Here is an 18,436-nt window from a genome sequence, read left to right on the forward strand (position 1 = left end):
GTTACCAGTACCACCTGTGCCAATATTTAATGAATTTTTTCTTTAAATCCCTTAATTCTTATATTAACTGAAATGTTTAAATTTCTTCAACAGACTCACTTTTAAAATTTTTCAATACCTACCTAGATTTGTCCTGAATGATAACATCTATGTTAGTTCTGAATTCTTCCAAGACGTGTTAAAATGCACTACTATTCAAATTAAAATATTTATTCCGGGGCTAACCTTGGTGGCGCAGTGGTTGAGAATCTGCCTGCCAATGCAGGGGACGCGGGTTCGGGCCCTGGTCTGAGAAGATCCCACATACCGCGGAGCAACTAGGCCCGTGAGCCACAACTGCTGAGCCTGCGCGTCTGGAGCCTGTGCTCCGCAACAAGAGAGGCCGCGATAGTGAGAGGCCCGCGCACCGCGATGAAGAGTGGCGCCCCCACTCGCCACAACTAGAGAAAGCCCTCGCACAGAAACGAAGACCCTACACAGCCATAAATAAATAAATAAATAAATAAATAAATAAATAAATAAATAAGTAAGTAAGTAAGTAAATAAATAACAAATACTGCTGGTTAGAAAACGAAAACCTGCAGGAAAGAAGTGTGTACTTCTTAGTAAAGAAAAAATATATATATTTATTCCTATGCCCATCTCCCATTCTGGCAACAGTGTACATGCCCTTGAAGGGAAGTAACTGATTTAGACGTGAAGTTCTTAAACTTTGGTGCATTTGTGACTCGCTCGAACTGCCTGTTACCCACAGAGGCTCAGTCCCACCCAGACCCTCCCAGTCGAGAGCTCTGTGGCTGGTATCCAGGAATCTGGATTTCACAAGCTCCCCATCATTCTGAGGGTGCCTTCCAAAGCTGGAGAACCAGAGGCTCAGAGGAGAAGCAGAGGTGCCCCTGGCCTGGTCCCCCAACAAGCACACACCCCATCCAGCCCACAATCAATCGACCAAGCCCATCCTCAGCAGAAGGGAGTTGATGGGCCTCTGCTGTCACCAGAGCATGTCCCCTGGGGGCTTCACCACCCCATCGCCCACCCCAAAATGAGAGGCCCATCAAGGTAGACCTTCCAACCACAGAACAGGCCTTTCCCTGGAGGAGCAAAAATAAGATGCTCACCTTTCCACAAGGCTTCCAAAGCAATAGGACTTGAATTTTTCATCTCTTCCTTCTGGCCTTCTAGGAAACTGCCACGCTTGTCACTTGTCCCTAATTCTGCTTCTGGCCATGTCCACCCTCAAGCTGACCCTGGGCCCCTAGGCCATGCTCTGCAGCTTGGCCACTAAAGTGGAAGTCAGAAACCTGGGCCCTAATTCTGTCTCTACCTCTCCCAAGTGTGTGAAACCCCCAACAAAGCCTGACCCTCTCTGGGTCTCATTTCCTCACCTGAAAAATGACAGGTTTGTTTTTTTTTTTAATAAATTTATTTATTTTATTTATTTATTTTTGGCTACGTTGGGTCTTCGTTGCTGTGCATGGGCTTTCTCTAGTTGTGGCGAGCGGGGGCTACTCTTCATTGCGGTGCGTGGGCTTCTCATTGCAGTGGCTTCTCTTGCTGTGGAGCACAGACTCTAGGCACGCGGGCTTCAGTAGTTGTGGCACGTGGGCTCAGTAGTTGTGGCTCGCGGGCTCTAGAGCACAGGCTCAGTAGTTGTGGCGCACAGGCTTAGTTGCTCCGTGGCACGTGGGATCCTCCCAGACCAGGGCTCGAACCCGTGTCCCCTGCATTGGCAGGTGGATTCGTAACCACTGAGCCACCAGGGAAGCCCAAAATGACAGGTTTTGAACTATATGACTTTCTAGGAAGTTCTGTGACTCTCCTGTCTACTCCCATCCCCCCACACGCCAGTGCAGGACTCTGCGAGCTGGAGGGAATAAGGAAGCTCCCCTGTCCCACCCTGCAAACTCAACAGCGTGTGTGCACACCACAACACGCACACACACACCAGGGCTCACAAGGCACAGCTCCACATCCCGGTCAGTCAAACAGCTGTCAGCCAACAGCTGTTTTCACGTGCTGACCACATGCCCCAGAAATCCAGCCGTGATCTGAAAACACAGAGTCCCTGCTCTCCAGGGGCTTTTATTCTAGTGAGACGAAGACTGGTAATAAACACACGAACAAATAAATAAGGCAATTTAAAGCGCTATGAAGAAAATCAAATAAGCGGAATTCAGAAGAGAATGAGGGATGAGGGAGGGCCTGTCCTAGGAGGTGACATCCAAGCTGAGAAAGAATGATGGGCAGAAGTGAAACATGCAAAAAAAAATCCAAGGTAAGGGAATTCCAAGCAAAAGGAAGAACAGGTACAGAGGTCCTGAGACAGACATGAGCTCGGTGTGTTTACAGGCAAAAGAAAGGGAAAGTGGCTGGAGTTTCTGAAACGAAATGAAAGTAAGAGGGAGAGGAAGCCAGAGGGACAGTCAGCAGAGATCATGTGGGACCTTGCAGGGCAGGGTAAGAACTTCAGATTTTATTCTAAGATGCAAAGCACTTAGAGGGTTTTAAGGATGGGAGTCACCCGACCTCATGTACTTTGGCTGACAGATGGAAGACCGAGTTCCCATGAAGGGGAGGGGGCTATAAAGGAGACCAGTTACAGGCTGTTGCAGTAACAGGCTTGGGGAGAATGGTGACTGCAAAGATGTCAAAAAACGAGCGTATTCTGCATATAATTTAGAGATAAAGCCAACAGGATGGGTTGGATACTGAATGGGAAGAAGGACAGAAATCAAGGAAAACGCCTAGGTTTTTGGCCTGAGCACCCAGCGGATGGTGGAATCATTTTGTGAAACAGGAAAAACTTAGAGAGAAGAAGGAGGGGCAGAACAGAATGTTTTCAACTGAAGTTTGAGATGCCTATGAGATGTCCACATGGAGATGTTGAAAGGCAGGAGGATAAATGAGTTTGGAGTTCAGAAGAGAGGTCTGAGCTAGTGATAAAACTGAGCATGACTGACATTGGAGGCTATTTAAAGCCACATAACTACATGAGGTAGCCGAGGTTGAGGATGAAAATAAAGAAGAGGAAGTGGGTCAGGACAGAGCTCCAGGTGCCATCATTTAGTGGAGATTGGGGAGGAGCGGGACATGAGGTGATGGACCATCAGGAGATGCTGGTGTCATGGAAACCAAGACAAGAGTTTCAAAAAGGAGGACAGTCAACTGAGTCCAGATAATTAGGGGCACAAGGGTGAGCAGAGAGGCACTCAACAATGAGATGTAGACTAAACAAACTCTAAACAGGGCTGGATGGAAGGCAGGAAGGGTGAGGAGGAGGAGGGAGGGGCAAGAAGAAGAGATTCCACGTGGGGGCCCCATCTTCCCGGCTGGGTTGCAGCCACCCTGACCATTACCTCCATGCTTCTTGCCCTATGGGGCCACCCACGACCAGCTCTCCCTCAAGTTTCATTAGCTTTTACAACAGTCAATTACTGAGCACCCACTACATGTGGAACACTGCTGGAGAAATGAACAAAACTGACAAAACTCCTCTCTTCCTAGAGCTTACATTCTGGTGTGAACATGAGATTATAATCAAGTTAACAAACGGAAACTTTCCCTTTGGCCTGAGGCTTACCCTGCAGGCTTCACAAGCATCCCTGCCCATCCTGCTTGGGGCTGTGCTCGTGATTAAGAGCAGGGACTCCCAGCCATGTCTGGGGAGTTAGAGGACCCGGCTGGGCCCCTGACGAGCAGAGCAAGCGTGCACAGGTAACGCAACCTCTTTCAGCCTCATTTTACTCGTCTGCAAAATGAAGATACAACACCCACCCTGCCTACACACAGGACTGCACTAAAGATTACATGGGATAATGTGGACACAAATGACACAAGCAGTTTCCAGCCCATAGCACATGTGCAATAAATGCTTATTTAAGAATGTGGTCCCTGCTGTTGGTGGGAATGTAAATTGGTGCAGCCGCTGTGGAAAATAGTATGGAGGTTTCTCAAAAAGTTAAAAATAGAACTACCATATGATCCAGCAATTCCACTCCTGGGTATACGCCCAAAAAAAAAGTAAAAACGCAAAGTCAAAAAGATATATGCACCAATGTTCATAGCAGCATTGTTTATAATTGCCAAGATATGTAAGCAACCTAAGTGTCCATCGACAGATGAATGGCTAAAGAAGATGTGGTGTATATATATATATATTATATATATTATATATATATATATATTATATATATATATATATAATATATATATATATACACACATATACATACAATGGAATACTACTCAGCCATAAAAAAGAATGAAATTTTGCCATTTGCAGCAACATGGATGGGCTTGGAGGACATTAAGCCAAGTGAAATAAGTCAGACAGAGAAAGACAAACACTGTATAATATCACTTATATGTGGAATCTTAAAAATACAGCAAACTAGTGAATATAACAAATAAGAAGCAGACTCACAGATATAGAGAACAAACTAGTGGTTACGGGGGGAGGGGCAATAGAAGGATAGGGGAGTGAGAGGTACAAACTGTTGTGTATAAGATAGGCTCAAGAATGTATTGTACAACATTGGGAATATAGCCAATATTATGTAATAACTGTAAATGGAAAGTAACCTTTAAAATTTGTACAAAAAAATTTTTTTTAATTTTTTTAAAAGAATGTGTTCCCTGGCTAGAAAGACCCTCCCCTCCAACTCTCCGTTTTCACACGGCCCTGCTAGAATTGGCCTGTCCCATGTGCCTGTCACTCCAGCCACGCGCATCACATACCAGGAGCCAAGAGGGTTCCCAGTCTCCCTGTCGGTGAGCAAGAGGAGGGTTTCAGAGCTCCCCCTGCTTATCCAGGAAGCCTAAGAGAGCAGGACCTCAGAGATCTTTCTCACTTCTGGGCCCCCACACCACCAGGAGCTGTGGCTGGTGGCCGGGAGCCCCACGCCATCCAGCATGAGGTGAAAGCTCAGCTTCCCCGAGAGATGACCGGCCAATCCCAAAATGCCCTCCTGCCAGGGCTCTGCTGTCACTCAAGGCCCATGGACCCAGTGGGTCCCCATCCTTTATCCCCACTGCTCTGGTGCCCGCCCTCCTCAAACCGGCCCCAGCAGTCTTAGCCCAGGCTCCCTAATGTCCTCCGCCTTCTGTCAGAACTTTCCCCTCACCTCCACCCCACGTAGCACGCGGCCACCCCAGCGCTCTCCGGGGCCCCTGCATTTCTGGAAGCAGGCCAACCCACCAAAAGTCAATTTGATGAATGGCAAATTCACTGCACATCCATTCGAAAGAAATCAATTGCTTTTGAATATCATTTTATATTTTGACAAATTATAACCACTGTCAGAATTTTCTCCAATTCTGCAAAAGGCATATTTGTCTTGATTTTGTGTTTCTAGCAATTAAAAATTAAAACTTCATTACAGTATTTCACGTTTGAAGGGACTTTTTTAGCCACTTTTGAAGGCTCTCTGTCCTTTTAAATATAGTCCTGGTGTGATTTTTTTTTTTTAATATTTAAGATTTTTACCATTCTCATACCAATTCCCACAATGGCTTATCAGCTTTAATTCTGAATTTATAACAACTAAAAATCAAAATTGAGGCATTTCATATTGATGTGGTCCACCTTAATCCTTCGTCAGCCTTTTTTTTTTTTTTTTTTGTGGTGAATGAAGGCAGGACCGGAAGCGCCAATCGTAAGCTAAATTTTTTTACTGATTACGAAATATACTTTATTGCTCTAAGACGTCTACATCAACTCCTGATGCTTAAATTCCCAAAAACTGAATATATCTTAAAATACAGCAATGAAGACCATTTGCAAGAATCTTCAGAAGCCATGAAAACCATTCAAATGTGAATTTCTAAAAGCTTTACAAATGATGAGAAGAAGCAAGTTTTGGCAGATTCATACATCTGGTATCATCAGAGATTTGGTCATTTAGCACACTGATTTTGGAAGCAGTGACCGTTGGGCAGCTCCAGGCCCAGAGGTGGTGGGAGTCCTGCTTCCTCCGCAGGGTCATTTCTGGGCCATTTCTCCTCCTGTGGGACTCCTGACACCAGTCCGCTCCCCTACTCCTCCTTGGCACTGTCATCTACGAACCCCATCATTCCCCACTGCCCTCTCTCAAGAATGATCTCCCATCCAGCTCACCGTCCTCCCTTCCTCCTCTTCCCAAGCATCCCGCCCAGGGGCTCCCCCTCCACACTCCGCCTCCCTGCCTGCGGAGCTCCCCTCCCACCCCCGACTTGGCTCCCCTTTCCTCACTGGCCCTGGTCTCAGCCTCCTTTGCTAGCGCTTCCTCTCTGCGTGAAGAGCCCCAGCCTCCCTCTCTGTCTATACTCTCCCTAGGTGACCTCATGGTTCTGTAAATACCATCTATATGCTAACGATTCTCAACCTCTATATCAACCCTGACCTCTCCCAGGGCTCCAGGCTTACATCCGACTGCCTACCGGGCATTTCCAGGTGGAGGTCTAACTAGCATCTCAACACCCACGTGGTTGAAAGAGAACGCTGGAGCTCAGCTCCCGCCCCCAACCTGCTCCTTCCCTCATCTTCTCCATCCTAGTAAACAGTGGCACCATTGTGTTCAAGCCTAAATTAGCAGAGTCATCCTTAACTCCAGCCCCACAACAGATCCCAGCTCCTCGCGTCCTCTCCTCTCCTGCTGTCGTAGGACATGGACCACTGTCACAGCTCTTAGCCACTCTCCCGGCCCCTGATCCACTCCCCCACAGCACAAGAGCCATCTTTTCCAAAGCATAAATCACACAATGCTACTCTAGTATCTAAAATCCTCAAACGTTTCTCATTACTCTTAAAAAGAAATCCAAACTCCTTAACTCGCCTGCAGCATCTCAGGGGTCTGGCCCCCGCCTGACTCTGTGGTCACCTCCCAAATCATCACCTCCACCTCAACACTGTCCCAGCCTGTGGCCTTCCCTAAGCCCCGCCCTCCACCACCCGCATCCCCACCTGGCCTTTCCCCAGCTGTTCCCTCTGCCATTCCCAGGCCTTCCCGTGGCTGGATCCTTCCCGGGAGTCACACTTTGGCATTTCCAATCCAGAGTAGCCACCAGGCACCTCTGCCCGTCATGCTATTTTAATCCTTGCTTAGCATTCATCACTATCGTACTTTTTATTTTCGAGAATTTGTTGGCTTGTTTGGTTTTTCTGTCTTAGGCTAATTGAACGTAAGCTCCACTAGAGCAACAGGACTCCTCTGTCTTGTCCACTGAGGCATCCTCAGCACCTAGATCAGGGGATGGCATGCAAGGGATGCTTCGTGAATCTGAGGGATGGACTCACACACACGCCATTTCCGCAGAGAGGGTACCTAAGCGCCCAGAGTGCAATGACATAACCTCCAGACTGTAGGAAGCCGAGAAACACACACATAAGGTTCAGTCTGCTAATTTTTGTTGATCAGGAGAAGGATGGCCTTCCATCCCTCAGTATTCACCCCTGACCACTGTTCCCAGGGCTTCCCTAAGAGGTCAGAAAAAGGCCGAGGGCAGCGCTTGTTCCCCGAGGGAAGGGCCCCGCACACCCCACTTTCCCACTCAGGCCTCTCCATCCCTGCCTCCTTCCCCTCCTTCCCTCTCCACATGCAGAAGGAGGCCACTGCCAAAAACCCATAAACACACATCACCCAACACACACACACCACACACACACACATCACCCCACACACACATAACACTCTACACACGCACCACCCCACACACACATATAACACTCCACACACACACCACACACACACATACATACCACCCATGTGTGTACCACACACACTTATACTCCCCACCTACACACTACACACACATACACACTTGACCCCAGTCAGATCTGTTCCTTTCTCTACACACTCATGGGGTTAAAAGAACACGTTGACAGAAAGAGAAATATAAATACCGTATGCTAACACATATATATGGAATCTAAAAAAAACTGGTTCTGAAGAACCTAGGGGCAGGACAGGAATAAAGACACAGACGTAGAGAATGGACTTGAGGACACGGGGAGGGGGAAGGGTAAGCTGGGACGAAGTGAGAGAGTGGCATGGACATATATACACTACCAAATGTAAAATAGATAGCTAGTTGGAAGCAGCCGCATAGCACAGGGAGATCAGCTCGATGCTTTGTGACCACGTAGAGGGGTGGGATAGGGAGGGTGGGAGGGAGGGAGACGCAAGAGGGAAGAGATATGGGGACATATATATATGTATAACTGATTCACTTTGTTATAAAGCAGAAACTAACACACCATTGTAAAGCAATTATACTCCAATAAAGATGTTCCAGAAAAAAAAAGAACACGTTGACAGATAGGTTGGGAGGAGCATTCCCAGAACAGTTACTCAAATCCTACCTTCCACCCAGATAAATAAGGTGAGCATGGTTCCTGGCTAAGCCAGGAGGAGCACGCCTGGGGCGGGGCCGGGGTGGGGCGGGGCGGACCAGAGCCCTGCAGAGCCACCTCAGGAGCCATGAAAGAGTTGGCAGGCCCAGCCCAGAACTGCCCACACACACAGATAGACCCCCGCTGCTGGCAGAGCCTGCCTATCCGCCCAAGGGGAAGCAAGTAGGTGACCCTAGAAGATGCTATTTGAAGGGAACCAGAAATACCTTTCCCCCTCAAAGACCTCACCCCAACTGTGGCACCTGAACTTCTACCATTAAAAAGCCTCTCTTTGGGGTTAAATTTTGTTATCTCCTGGTTGTTGTTTTTTTTAATCCCAATTTCTTCCTTGGACATGAAGACAACCAAACATGAAGCCAGCGACACCCTGCTCACGCCTTCTGCGAGCAAATCCTTCTCCTGGCTGGGGGAGCCCGGGGAGGGGGGCACAGAGAAGAGGAAATGAAAGGGAAGCGCTTGGCACCCCTGACGGAGCAGCTGACGTCCTCCTGTGGGTCCCAACTGCTGACCAGCGCGGCCAGGGTCACGGGTCCCCTGGCCTGCCCTCCCCACTTCTCCCTGTCCCCAGAGTCCCTCCCCCCACCCCACACCCTCTCCTGGGCCATCAGACAATTCCTCCCTGAAAGGGGGGGGCGTAAGAGGTGACAGAGCTGCAGCTAAGGCCCAATTTTCATTGACACTCAGAGTCTCTGACAGCTGTTAGAAGAAGAATGTGATTTTGAAATTTAAATAACATGCTTCTGCATTCAGCTCAAGGAGACAACCTGAGGATAAGCAGTTTATCGCCCGAGCCACCATGCAGGTGGCAGGGAGACAGGCTGCCTTCTCCCTCCACTCCTCCCCTGCCCACTGTGCCCAAAGCCCCACCGCCTCCTCACCGGGGCCACCTCGGAGTGGGGTCTCTGCGAGGCACCAGCCCACCTGCTGGACCTCGCTCGCCATCTTCTGCTCAGCAACCCCAGGGAAGGAGCGGCTGGGGGCACAAAGGCTCGGCAGCCCCTCAGCGGAGCCAGGGAAGGGAGGGGGGCTCCCCGGGCATCCAGCGGAGTTAAGCCAAGCCCGACCCTCTCCCGGCCCCTACATGGCCACTCAGGCAAACTTCACAGGGGACTGACTCTTGAGCCCGGGGCTAAGCTCCTCCCCGACCCAAGGGCAGCTCAGCCCCTCTCCACACACCCAGCCCCAGAGCCAGGCTGTCACCTGAGCTCTGTCCCGGAGACTTCCTGGGTAGGAGTCCCAAGGGAGGAGACCCCAGAGACGCCAATCTCCCATCTGCCACAAGGTCTCTAGTCACCGTCCTCTGAGCGCACCAGGCCCAGAAGGTATGCGGTTCCTGCTGAGCCTGGCCGGGCCTCCGAGCCATGGTGCTGTGATGCTGCCGGGAATGTCATTCCCAGATCCCACTCTCTCCTCTTCCGAGACTTTGCTGATTTTCCCCAGGCACCGCCTACTGCTGCCTCCCTTGAGCTCTCAGGGTTACTCTACCACCATTGACAAACCACCCAGTGGGCGTCTAAGTGGTATCCGCCTGCCCCACAAGCCGGTAAGGACACGGTCTGATGCCTTTCAAAGCAGCATCTTAGGTAGCGTCTGCACCACACGGAGATCCGGCCCCAGCCCCACCTCTTCCACGAAGCCCTTGTGAGCTTTCCTTTCCTTCTCTAAACCTCAGGGCCACCTGACAGGCGGCCCACACGGGACGCCTCAGACTTGCCTGGACCTCTTAGCCAGCCTCCCTTGTGCAGCGCCAAGGGCTCACACTAAACCACTAGCTCCCCCAGCCCCTGACAGCGTCACCTGTGGCCACCACCTAGGGTGCTCCTGGGCTCCGGCGCCCTGTGGGATGCACACGTCATCACCCATCCTTGCAGGGCTCCATTTTACAGATGAGAAAAATAAGGTTCAGAGTCAAGTGACCGCCCCCCCCTGTGGTCAACCAGCGGGTAGGGCAGGACCAGGATTCAAACTGAGACCAGCAGGCCTCCAAGTCCCCCACCGCCCTCTGGTCCAGGATCCTCCATGGATGGGTGTCAGGAGCACAGCACAGCACTAGACACCCAGGGGAACACAGAGAGAGGCGTGGGTGCAGTGACACAGAGACCAACGCCCACAATCAGAGGGTGAGCGCTGTAATAAGAACCAAGTGCAAGGGCACAGAGTGGGAGGGTGGTGTCCCTCAGGGGCCATCCGCAAGGCTTCTTGGCAGGGGTAGGGTTCCCTCCTCTCCTGAGCCCCCAAAAAGGGGACCACTGGAGCCTCCAACTAGAACATCCCCGGGCCTCTCCTGGCTCCATCCAAGCAAGATGGCCCACCCCAGAGGCTTGCGGCCAACTGAGGCTGTCGCCACCCATCGCTTCTTCCTCCAACCCACAAAAGGCCCGAGCCCAGGCCCCTCACCAGCCTCCCTGTGTCCCCACCCAGTCACAATGCAGCTAAGGCCACAGAGGCTCAGCAGGAGCCCCAGGGACCTACTGTCCCCTGCAAATCGCCCCGTCACCTCCCACTCCAGCCCCCACCCAGCACTAGCATGGGTGGAAGGCAGCCTCACGTCACCAAAAGCCATGCAACCAACTCCCAGACGCAGGCTCCAGGCCAGCCCTACCCAAGCCGGCCAATGGCCTTTGGAGAAATCACTCCACAGTCAGTTCTAAGAAGCTACGTGTTTTAGTGCAACGTGCCAGGCACTGGACCAGGCACCTACCTGCAACTTCTCATTTAGTCCTTACAAAACCCGAGCAGGTAGGTTTTGCTATCAGCCCCGTGTTGTGTAAGAAGAAACCCGGGCTTAGAGATGAGGCCCCTGCCTGAGCTATGCACTGGGCAGGGATAGAAGCAGGACTGAATCCCGGTCTAGTCCATCCCTTCCCTTGGGGCCTCAGTTTCCCTTTCTGTCAGGTAAGGGGTGAGCTTAGATGATCTCCAAGTTCCCCTCCAGCTATAGAAAAGACAAGACGTGTTTGCATAAATATGCTCCATACCTATGTATCTCCAATGCTTGCATTGGATGCCCAAGGCCCTGGAGGCCCCCAGCCTCACCAGAAATGCAGAGGCGGCGCTCGCTGACAGCCCGGCCCACACCACCTGCCTGCCGCTTCTCCCGGTCCCTGAGGCACAGCCCAGCGGCGAGGGAAGCCACTGTCTGGCCCTCCCAGGCCTTTCATCCTCACTTTGATGGTTTCACCCCACGTGGATGGAGCATTTCCCTTCCCTCACTGTCCTCATCACCCCTCACAGCCTCTCTCTGCCTGAACCATCTCTTCTTCCCCTAAGAGGCCTTTCTCTCCTCTCTCCACTTTGTTCCATCCTCTCCTGCCTCCCCAGATGGCACCAGCTGGGATTCAGTATTCACAGGGTCACAGGCGCTTGGGGAGGGAGGGACTCTCAACTTCAGCTCCTGCACCCAAGGGACCCCTCTAGAGGAGCATCCTCGGCAGAGAGGATGGCTGTCACTCTGCCTGCATCCATCCTCAGGGACTCCTCTGTGTCGACCCGATCAGTAGCCATCCCCTTCTCATTTTACAAATGTAGGCACTATAGCTCAAAGAGGCCCAACAAGGCCTCCAGAAACACTCCGCTTCCTGTTTCCAAGGGCAGTTTAAATTGCTAGAAACAGGACAAACCTCATTACAAACTTCATTTCCTCTCCGTGAAATCTCCCTTCCCGTCTATAAGGCTAGGGCAGGACATCTGGATCCCTCCAACAACTCTGTCCCCACTGTTCAGGGCAGAGCCAGACTGCTCCCCTCCTGGCCTTGGACTTGGGATTAACTGGACACCAGGAATCCCAGACCCATTCACTGATCCCAGCGCCTGTCTCTGAACTGGGCAGACGGGAGGGGAGGACTCGCCCTTCGCCCAGGGCCTCGGCGTCAGAGAGTGTTGGGGGAACCCCGGCAGCTTTCTTTGCCAACAGAATCCCAGCTGGGCTTTCGAAGAAGCCCAACAGAGAGAGCAGGCCAGAGCAAAAGAAGAACACACGTTCCAGGAGGCCCCGAATTCTCAGATAGTAGCAACTCGGCCCCAAAGATACAAAAGCACACCTCTCCAAGTCCCTGGGCCCCGACTGGGGGTAGTGCGACCTAGAGGAGCCTCCACGGCCCACACCACAGCCTTTCCACACAGAGATGGCGGGGGGGAACGTCATACAGCCGCACGTAAGTGTGTAGAAGTGGGGAGGGACGCCATACAATCCTGCAGGGCAGATTGCTATCATCCTGGAGCATCAGTGCAGGACCTGGGGTCCCCCAGACCAGGCTCTCCCAGCCAGCGAGCCACCGGTGGGTGATACATGTGCCCAGATATTGACCCCTCAGCCCGCAGGGCAGCCAGGCAAGGGCCTGTGACCACCTGAGCTCCAAGCGGCTCTGCTCATCCTAGATACCAAACAACGCTGCCGCTGTCTGTGCGCCTCGATAGGGAAAAGGCTGCTCTAAGCTCACCTCTTCCTTCTTCAGAAAAGAAGTGTAAGGTCTGGAGCAGGGAAGTGACCTGCCCAAGGCCATCAGCTCATCCGTGGCAGAGAATGAGCTGGAATCAGGGTCCCGGCTCCCCATCCAGCCTTCTTTCTGCTGCGTGCTCCCCACCACGGCCCACTTGGTTTCTTGGTGGCTGGGCCAGGGCCTCCCCACCCAGCTATGTACCAGAGTTTCCCCAGATAGAGCCGCCCGTGCACCAACTCGAGGGCTGCTCTGGGTGGAGCGGGGTCAGCAGGGGCAGTGAGGGGGAGCCTTGCCCTCACTGTGGGGAGTGGTCCCCAGGGCCCAGGGATCTACGGTCGTGTGGGGCCCAGTTCCATCTGAGCAGCAGGTGAAGGATGCTGATTCAGCGAGCTGCAGACCGGTAATCTCCCCATTTGTCTTGTCAACATCCTTGTCCCACAGAGTGTCAAGTCCATTACGGAAAGATTTTCTGCCAGGAAGATACTTAGCGTCAGTCCAGAAAGCAGCAGGGGCCTGAGCTCAGGTGCGGACCTCTGACCTTCAACCTTCAGGGAGCAAGCCAAAGCCATTTCTTCACTGGAGGTAAAGCCAGTGGCTCCCGCCCAGGCAGTAGCACCTGAGCCCATGGTAGGGTGGGAAATGGGTATGTCGGGCTGCTGGGATTTCCCCATCACAGCGTCCACGCGCAAACCATCTCCTCAATCTGCTGGAGCCCCCTAGCACTGCCTCAAAAGGAGTGGCCCAAAACTAATCAGGAAATGTGAGAATCAGAATGCCTGTGCTAGGAGGGGCCTCAGTCAGTCAATCACCCAGTTCAGCCCTGTGGGATGGGCAAGGCTTATCACTGAGTCATCACAGTGCCACAGGCAGAGGCAGGATGGGAACCTCGGCCATCACCCCGCTTCGGGGTATGATGAGAGCCCAGGGCAGGCCACTCAATGCACAGACCATCTTCGAAGTCACCATTCCATCCACCACTAACCCTGCCCACCACCAGGGCCCAAAGGTATGTCCAGATGGTCACCTTTTGGCCAGTGCCTCCCTTCCCATGGGGCCCAGGATTTCTCCCACCAGTACATGTGTACCATCCTATCTCAATCCCTTAGAGCATGCTTTCTCAGTGGGAGAGGAGGGTATCACCCCCAAGGGAGCAAAAATGGGCTCCTGGGTAGGCAAAAAAAAAGTAGATATTACAGTGGTTTGTGGCCCTCCAAAACTCAACCCTATCTGACAAAATTTTAATACTTGGCATTTACTATGGACTAAATTGTGTCCCCTCCCCAAACTCATATGCTGAAGCCCTAAACCCCCAATGTGACTGTATTTGAAGATAGGGCTTTTAGGAGGTAATTAAGGTTAAATGAGGTCATAAGGGTGGGGCCATAATCCAGTAGGACTAGTGTCCTTATAAGAAGAGGAAGAGACCTTCCTCTCTCTCTCTCTCTGTCTCTCTCTCTCTCTCTCTCTCTCCACCCTCCTCTCTCTTCTTTCTCTTCTCTCTATCTCCCCACTCCAATCCCCCACTTCCTTCCCACCCATTCCCACCCCTACCCTGTGAGGACACAGTGAGAAGGCTGATGTCTGCAAACCAGGAAGAGAGCCCTCACCAGAAACCAAACCTGCCAGACCTTGATCTTGGACTTCCAGTCTCCAGAACTGTGAGATAATAGACTTCTGTCGTTTAAGCCATCCAGTCTAAGGTATTTTGTTATGGCAGCCCAAGCAGACTAAGATAGTATTTCTCTAGTTACAGAGAATTAACTTTCCTCCTTAGAGGGGCAACAATGAAAACAAAGAAAAAGTTTGAGAAACATTGTCCTAGAGAGTTCTTCATTTGAAAGGGCTTAGGGTCTCACTGGAGAATCTTTCATTTCACAGTCTAGAGTAGTTCTTCTCAACTGGCAGCGACTGTGCCCCCAGGGGACATTTGGCAGTGTCTGGAGACACACTGGGTTGTCACAACTTGGGGGACTGCTACTACTGCCCAGTAGGTAGAGGCCAGGGATGCTGCGAAACATCTTACACTGCACAGGACGGCTCCTGCCACGGAGAGAATTACCCAGGTCAATGTCAATAATGTTGCTGTTGAGAAACCCTGGTTTAGAGCAAAAGAAACTTCAGAAGATTTTACATATTGCCACAAAGTGCCTGAAGCCTGAGGTCTGGGGCCCGCAAGCAAGCCCACCCTGGCCCCCTTTAAGCAGCAGTGGTGACTCCAGGAAGCTCATCCCAGCCCCAAGAGTTCCCAAAACCGGAAGGTCCTCCCTACTGCCCGAGCAGGGGCAGGCTGCCCTGGGTCACCCAAAGGCCGGAGGGAACAAGGCCAAGAAGAAAGAACCAAAAAACTCACTGGGCTCCTGTACACAGACCACAGCCAGCAAAGCTAGAGCTCAAATGGGCCTTCTCACTCCCCAGGCAGGCCAAGGCGGGAGTGGCCAGAGAGCAGAGGCTCTCCTCAGCGGGATTCAAGAAGCAGAGCCCCCAGGGGAGAGGGGAATTTCAGAGCAGAATGGACGATGATGATAGGAACGCCGACAACCACGGCTAATGGCTCCCACGCACTCGGCAGCATGCTGAGCCCTGGACAGCCATTGGTTCACTCTGACCTCATGACCATCCAGCGAGGTAGGTACTCTCCCCTCTGCACCAGAGAGGAAACTGAGGCATAGAGAGGTCGAGTAACTTGCCCAAAGTAGAACAGCTGGAAAGGACCCAGCCAGGCAGGACAGGTGACGAAATGGGAGAGCAATACCACGTTTCAGATTCAAGATCTCCTGCACGGCAAGCTCATTCTAGGCAATTCCTGTAAATGCTTTACGCCACACACAACCTTGGGGATGGGCGTTATGGTTCCCTCTTTACATATGAAGACCCCAAGGCTCAGAGGCGTTCGGGGGCCTGCTGGCGAGCCGACACCTGAGCCAAGCCCCAAGGCCCGATCCACCACCCACGGGGGCCGGAGTAGGTCTGGCGAGGCCCCAGCATGAGCCCACTCACCTGAGAAGATTGAAGCAAGCCTGAAGATGTCCGAGAGGCGGGCGGTCACTGGCTCGTAGGGTGAGGCTTCATAAAACTCCTCACCTAGAAGAGAGAACCGTGTCAGGCCCAGGCTCACATCCTGCCCAAAGTGCTGCACAGGGCAGGTTAGGAATGAAATGCTGCACATTTCACATGAGAAAGGTACTTCTCTCCAACCAGAGCAGGTCAGAACTGCCTAATACATCTCCCTCGTGACCTCTCTGCATGTCCCGGCCTCTTCTAAGGACTTCCGAATGCTTCTGGAAAGAAGGCACAGGGGAGCTGGAACCCTGTGGAAGGCCAGGTACAAATCCCAGGATTTGAAGCCAAAGGACCCTCCACAGTCATTCAGTACAACTTCCTCATTTCACAGGGGAGGGCTCTGAGGTGGCCCAGAGAGGCGAAGCAACCTGCCTGAGATCACACAGCTACTCATGGCGGAGCTTGAGCTGGACTCCAGCCTCACACCAGCGTTCTCTCCCATCACACCAGGCTGGCTCTGCCCAGACTTAAGGGGACAGGATTTCCCCTTTGCTTCCCACCAGGCCACCAGGAGAATCTGACTGGCTGAAGGTCCGCTGGGTGGAGGCCTGACTGCGGCTCCTGTCTCACTGACTCCCGACCCTCCTTCCCCTCCACCTGCTGCTTCTCAGCCCTCTCCTCCAGGCTCCGGGGTGCACCAGAGGCTCGGGGAACAGAAAAACAAGCGAGTGACAGGAGATAAACGGCACAAGGCTGCCCTGGACACCCACCACCACCTCAGCGGGACTCCAGCCTCCTCTGCCAATGCCTCGGCAGCAAAGGAAATATCCTCTTGAGACATGACGGCGAGGAGAAATCAATGGATAATCACTCAGACTGTGTGTGTGTGTGTTGAGCGGGCAGGGGAGACAGGTGATGACCACAGCCTCACACACTGATTTCCCATCCACCCGGGGCCCAGCGCCAGGGGCAAGTACCCTCGCCTAACGAGGAGCATGTGGGCCAGCACCCCTGGGGGCCACCTGCAGGAGGGAGCCGGCCTCCAGAAGAGGAGCCTTGGAACCTGCTTGCAAGGGGCTCGTTCAGCCAGGCCCCCAAAGTCACCCGCAGGCTAGCCCTCAAGGCTTAACCAGCCCTCCACTGGTCCACGGACCAGGCATCTGTCTGCTATACCAGGCAGACCCCCCAGAGAAGGGTACAGACCCCCAGAGGACGTGGAGGAAGAGCATGCCCCCTGGAGAAGCGGCCCCGCCCTTCACTGTACCTCACAGGAGCACCTTAGGCCCTGCCACACCCAGCACACAGGGCACCTTACGCACAGGGGGTGCCCACTGGTACCTGCCAACGGACCTAATCCAAAGGTTACTCTTTCCTTCAGGCCTGTCTCCAATCCCACCTACCCCCGGGGCATGCAGGGTCATCGCAGGCCTGCACGATCTCAGCAGCCTCCACTCTACCCACCGGCACTGGAGAAACTCCCTGTGGTGGGGTGACCAGCCATGCTATCTGCTGCAGCCAAACAACACAAGAGCTTAGGAAGCACTTTTGTAATACAGATGACGTTGTATTGTGCTGCCTTCGTGCCAGCACTATTAGAAGTGCTTTAGGGGGCTTCCCGGGTGGCGCAGTGGTTGAGAATCTGCCTACTAATGCAGGGGACACGGGTTCGAGCCCTGGTCTGGGATTCCACATGCCGCGGAGCAGCTGGGCCCATGAGCCACAACTACAGAGCCTGCGCATCTGGAGCCTGTGCTCCGCAACAAGAGAGGCCGCGATAGTGAAGAGGCCAGCGCACCGCGATGAAGAGTGGCCCCCGCTCGCTGCAACTAGAGGAAGCCCTCGCACAGAAACGAAGACCCAACACAGCCAAAAATAAATATAAAAATAAATAAATAAATAAAAGATTATTATTAAAAAAAAAAGAAGTGCTTTAGATGTACTAACTCATTTAATCCTCTTAATTTCTCTAGGGGGTAGGCACTATTATTCTCCCTATTTTACTGATAAGGAACTGGGGCACAGAGACACTGAGGTACTTGCTCGAGGTCACAGAGCTGGTAAGTGGCAGAGCCTGGTTTCAAACCCAGGAAGTTGGCTCCAGAGTCCAAGTACTTAACCATCATGAATACTGTCTCCAAAAGTAAAAAGTGTTATTGAAACCAAATTGTTCTTAAACAAGTACTACTGTTGCTTAACTTTTCACAGAGCAATCTTCTGCGGGCTGGGCTGCTCCCCCAGAGCAGGGTCTGTCCGTCCCTATAGCACCGTGCCTGGGTATGGATAGGCTAGTGTGATTGACTAGAAGGGGACAGGGGATGGATCTCTGGGGGAAAAGAGCCTCTTCCATGACTGAGTGGGAGGGGCCTGTCCTATTTAACTCAACTTCCATCTCCTGCTCCTGCAGCGGAATTCACCAGCGGGAAATCCGAGAGCTGCCTGGCAGCCAGACTGAAGCCAAATCCAGGATGTCAGATTCCAGGGCGACGACCTGGGAGACGACAAGTAGGAGAGGCCTTGGCACTTCACGTCTGCAGGACCAGGATGACCCTGAACTTCAGCATCACCTTTGGAGAAGGCAAGAAGCCTGGTCCCCTGTGCAGCCAACAGT

General features: G+C 52.4%; 1 protein-coding gene across 1 annotated transcript in view; it reads right to left on the bottom strand.

Moving 5' to 3' along the window:
• The window catches only part of GFRA2 (GDNF family receptor alpha 2), a 96,162-nt gene that overhangs the window by 68,233 nt on the left and 9,493 nt on the right, over positions 1 to 18,436 (bottom strand). The window contains exon 3 of the mRNA XM_068552686.1: positions 15,826 to 15,909. Coding sequence (XP_068408787.1) covers positions 15,826 to 15,909 — 84 coding nt within the window. The remainder of the gene's footprint in view (positions 1 to 15,825; positions 15,910 to 18,436) is intronic.

Source organism: Eschrichtius robustus, chromosome 10 (assembly GCF_028021215.1).
Source record: "Eschrichtius robustus isolate mEscRob2 chromosome 10, mEscRob2.pri, whole genome shotgun sequence".
Taxonomy (NCBI): domain Eukaryota; kingdom Metazoa; phylum Chordata; class Mammalia; order Artiodactyla; family Eschrichtiidae; genus Eschrichtius; species Eschrichtius robustus.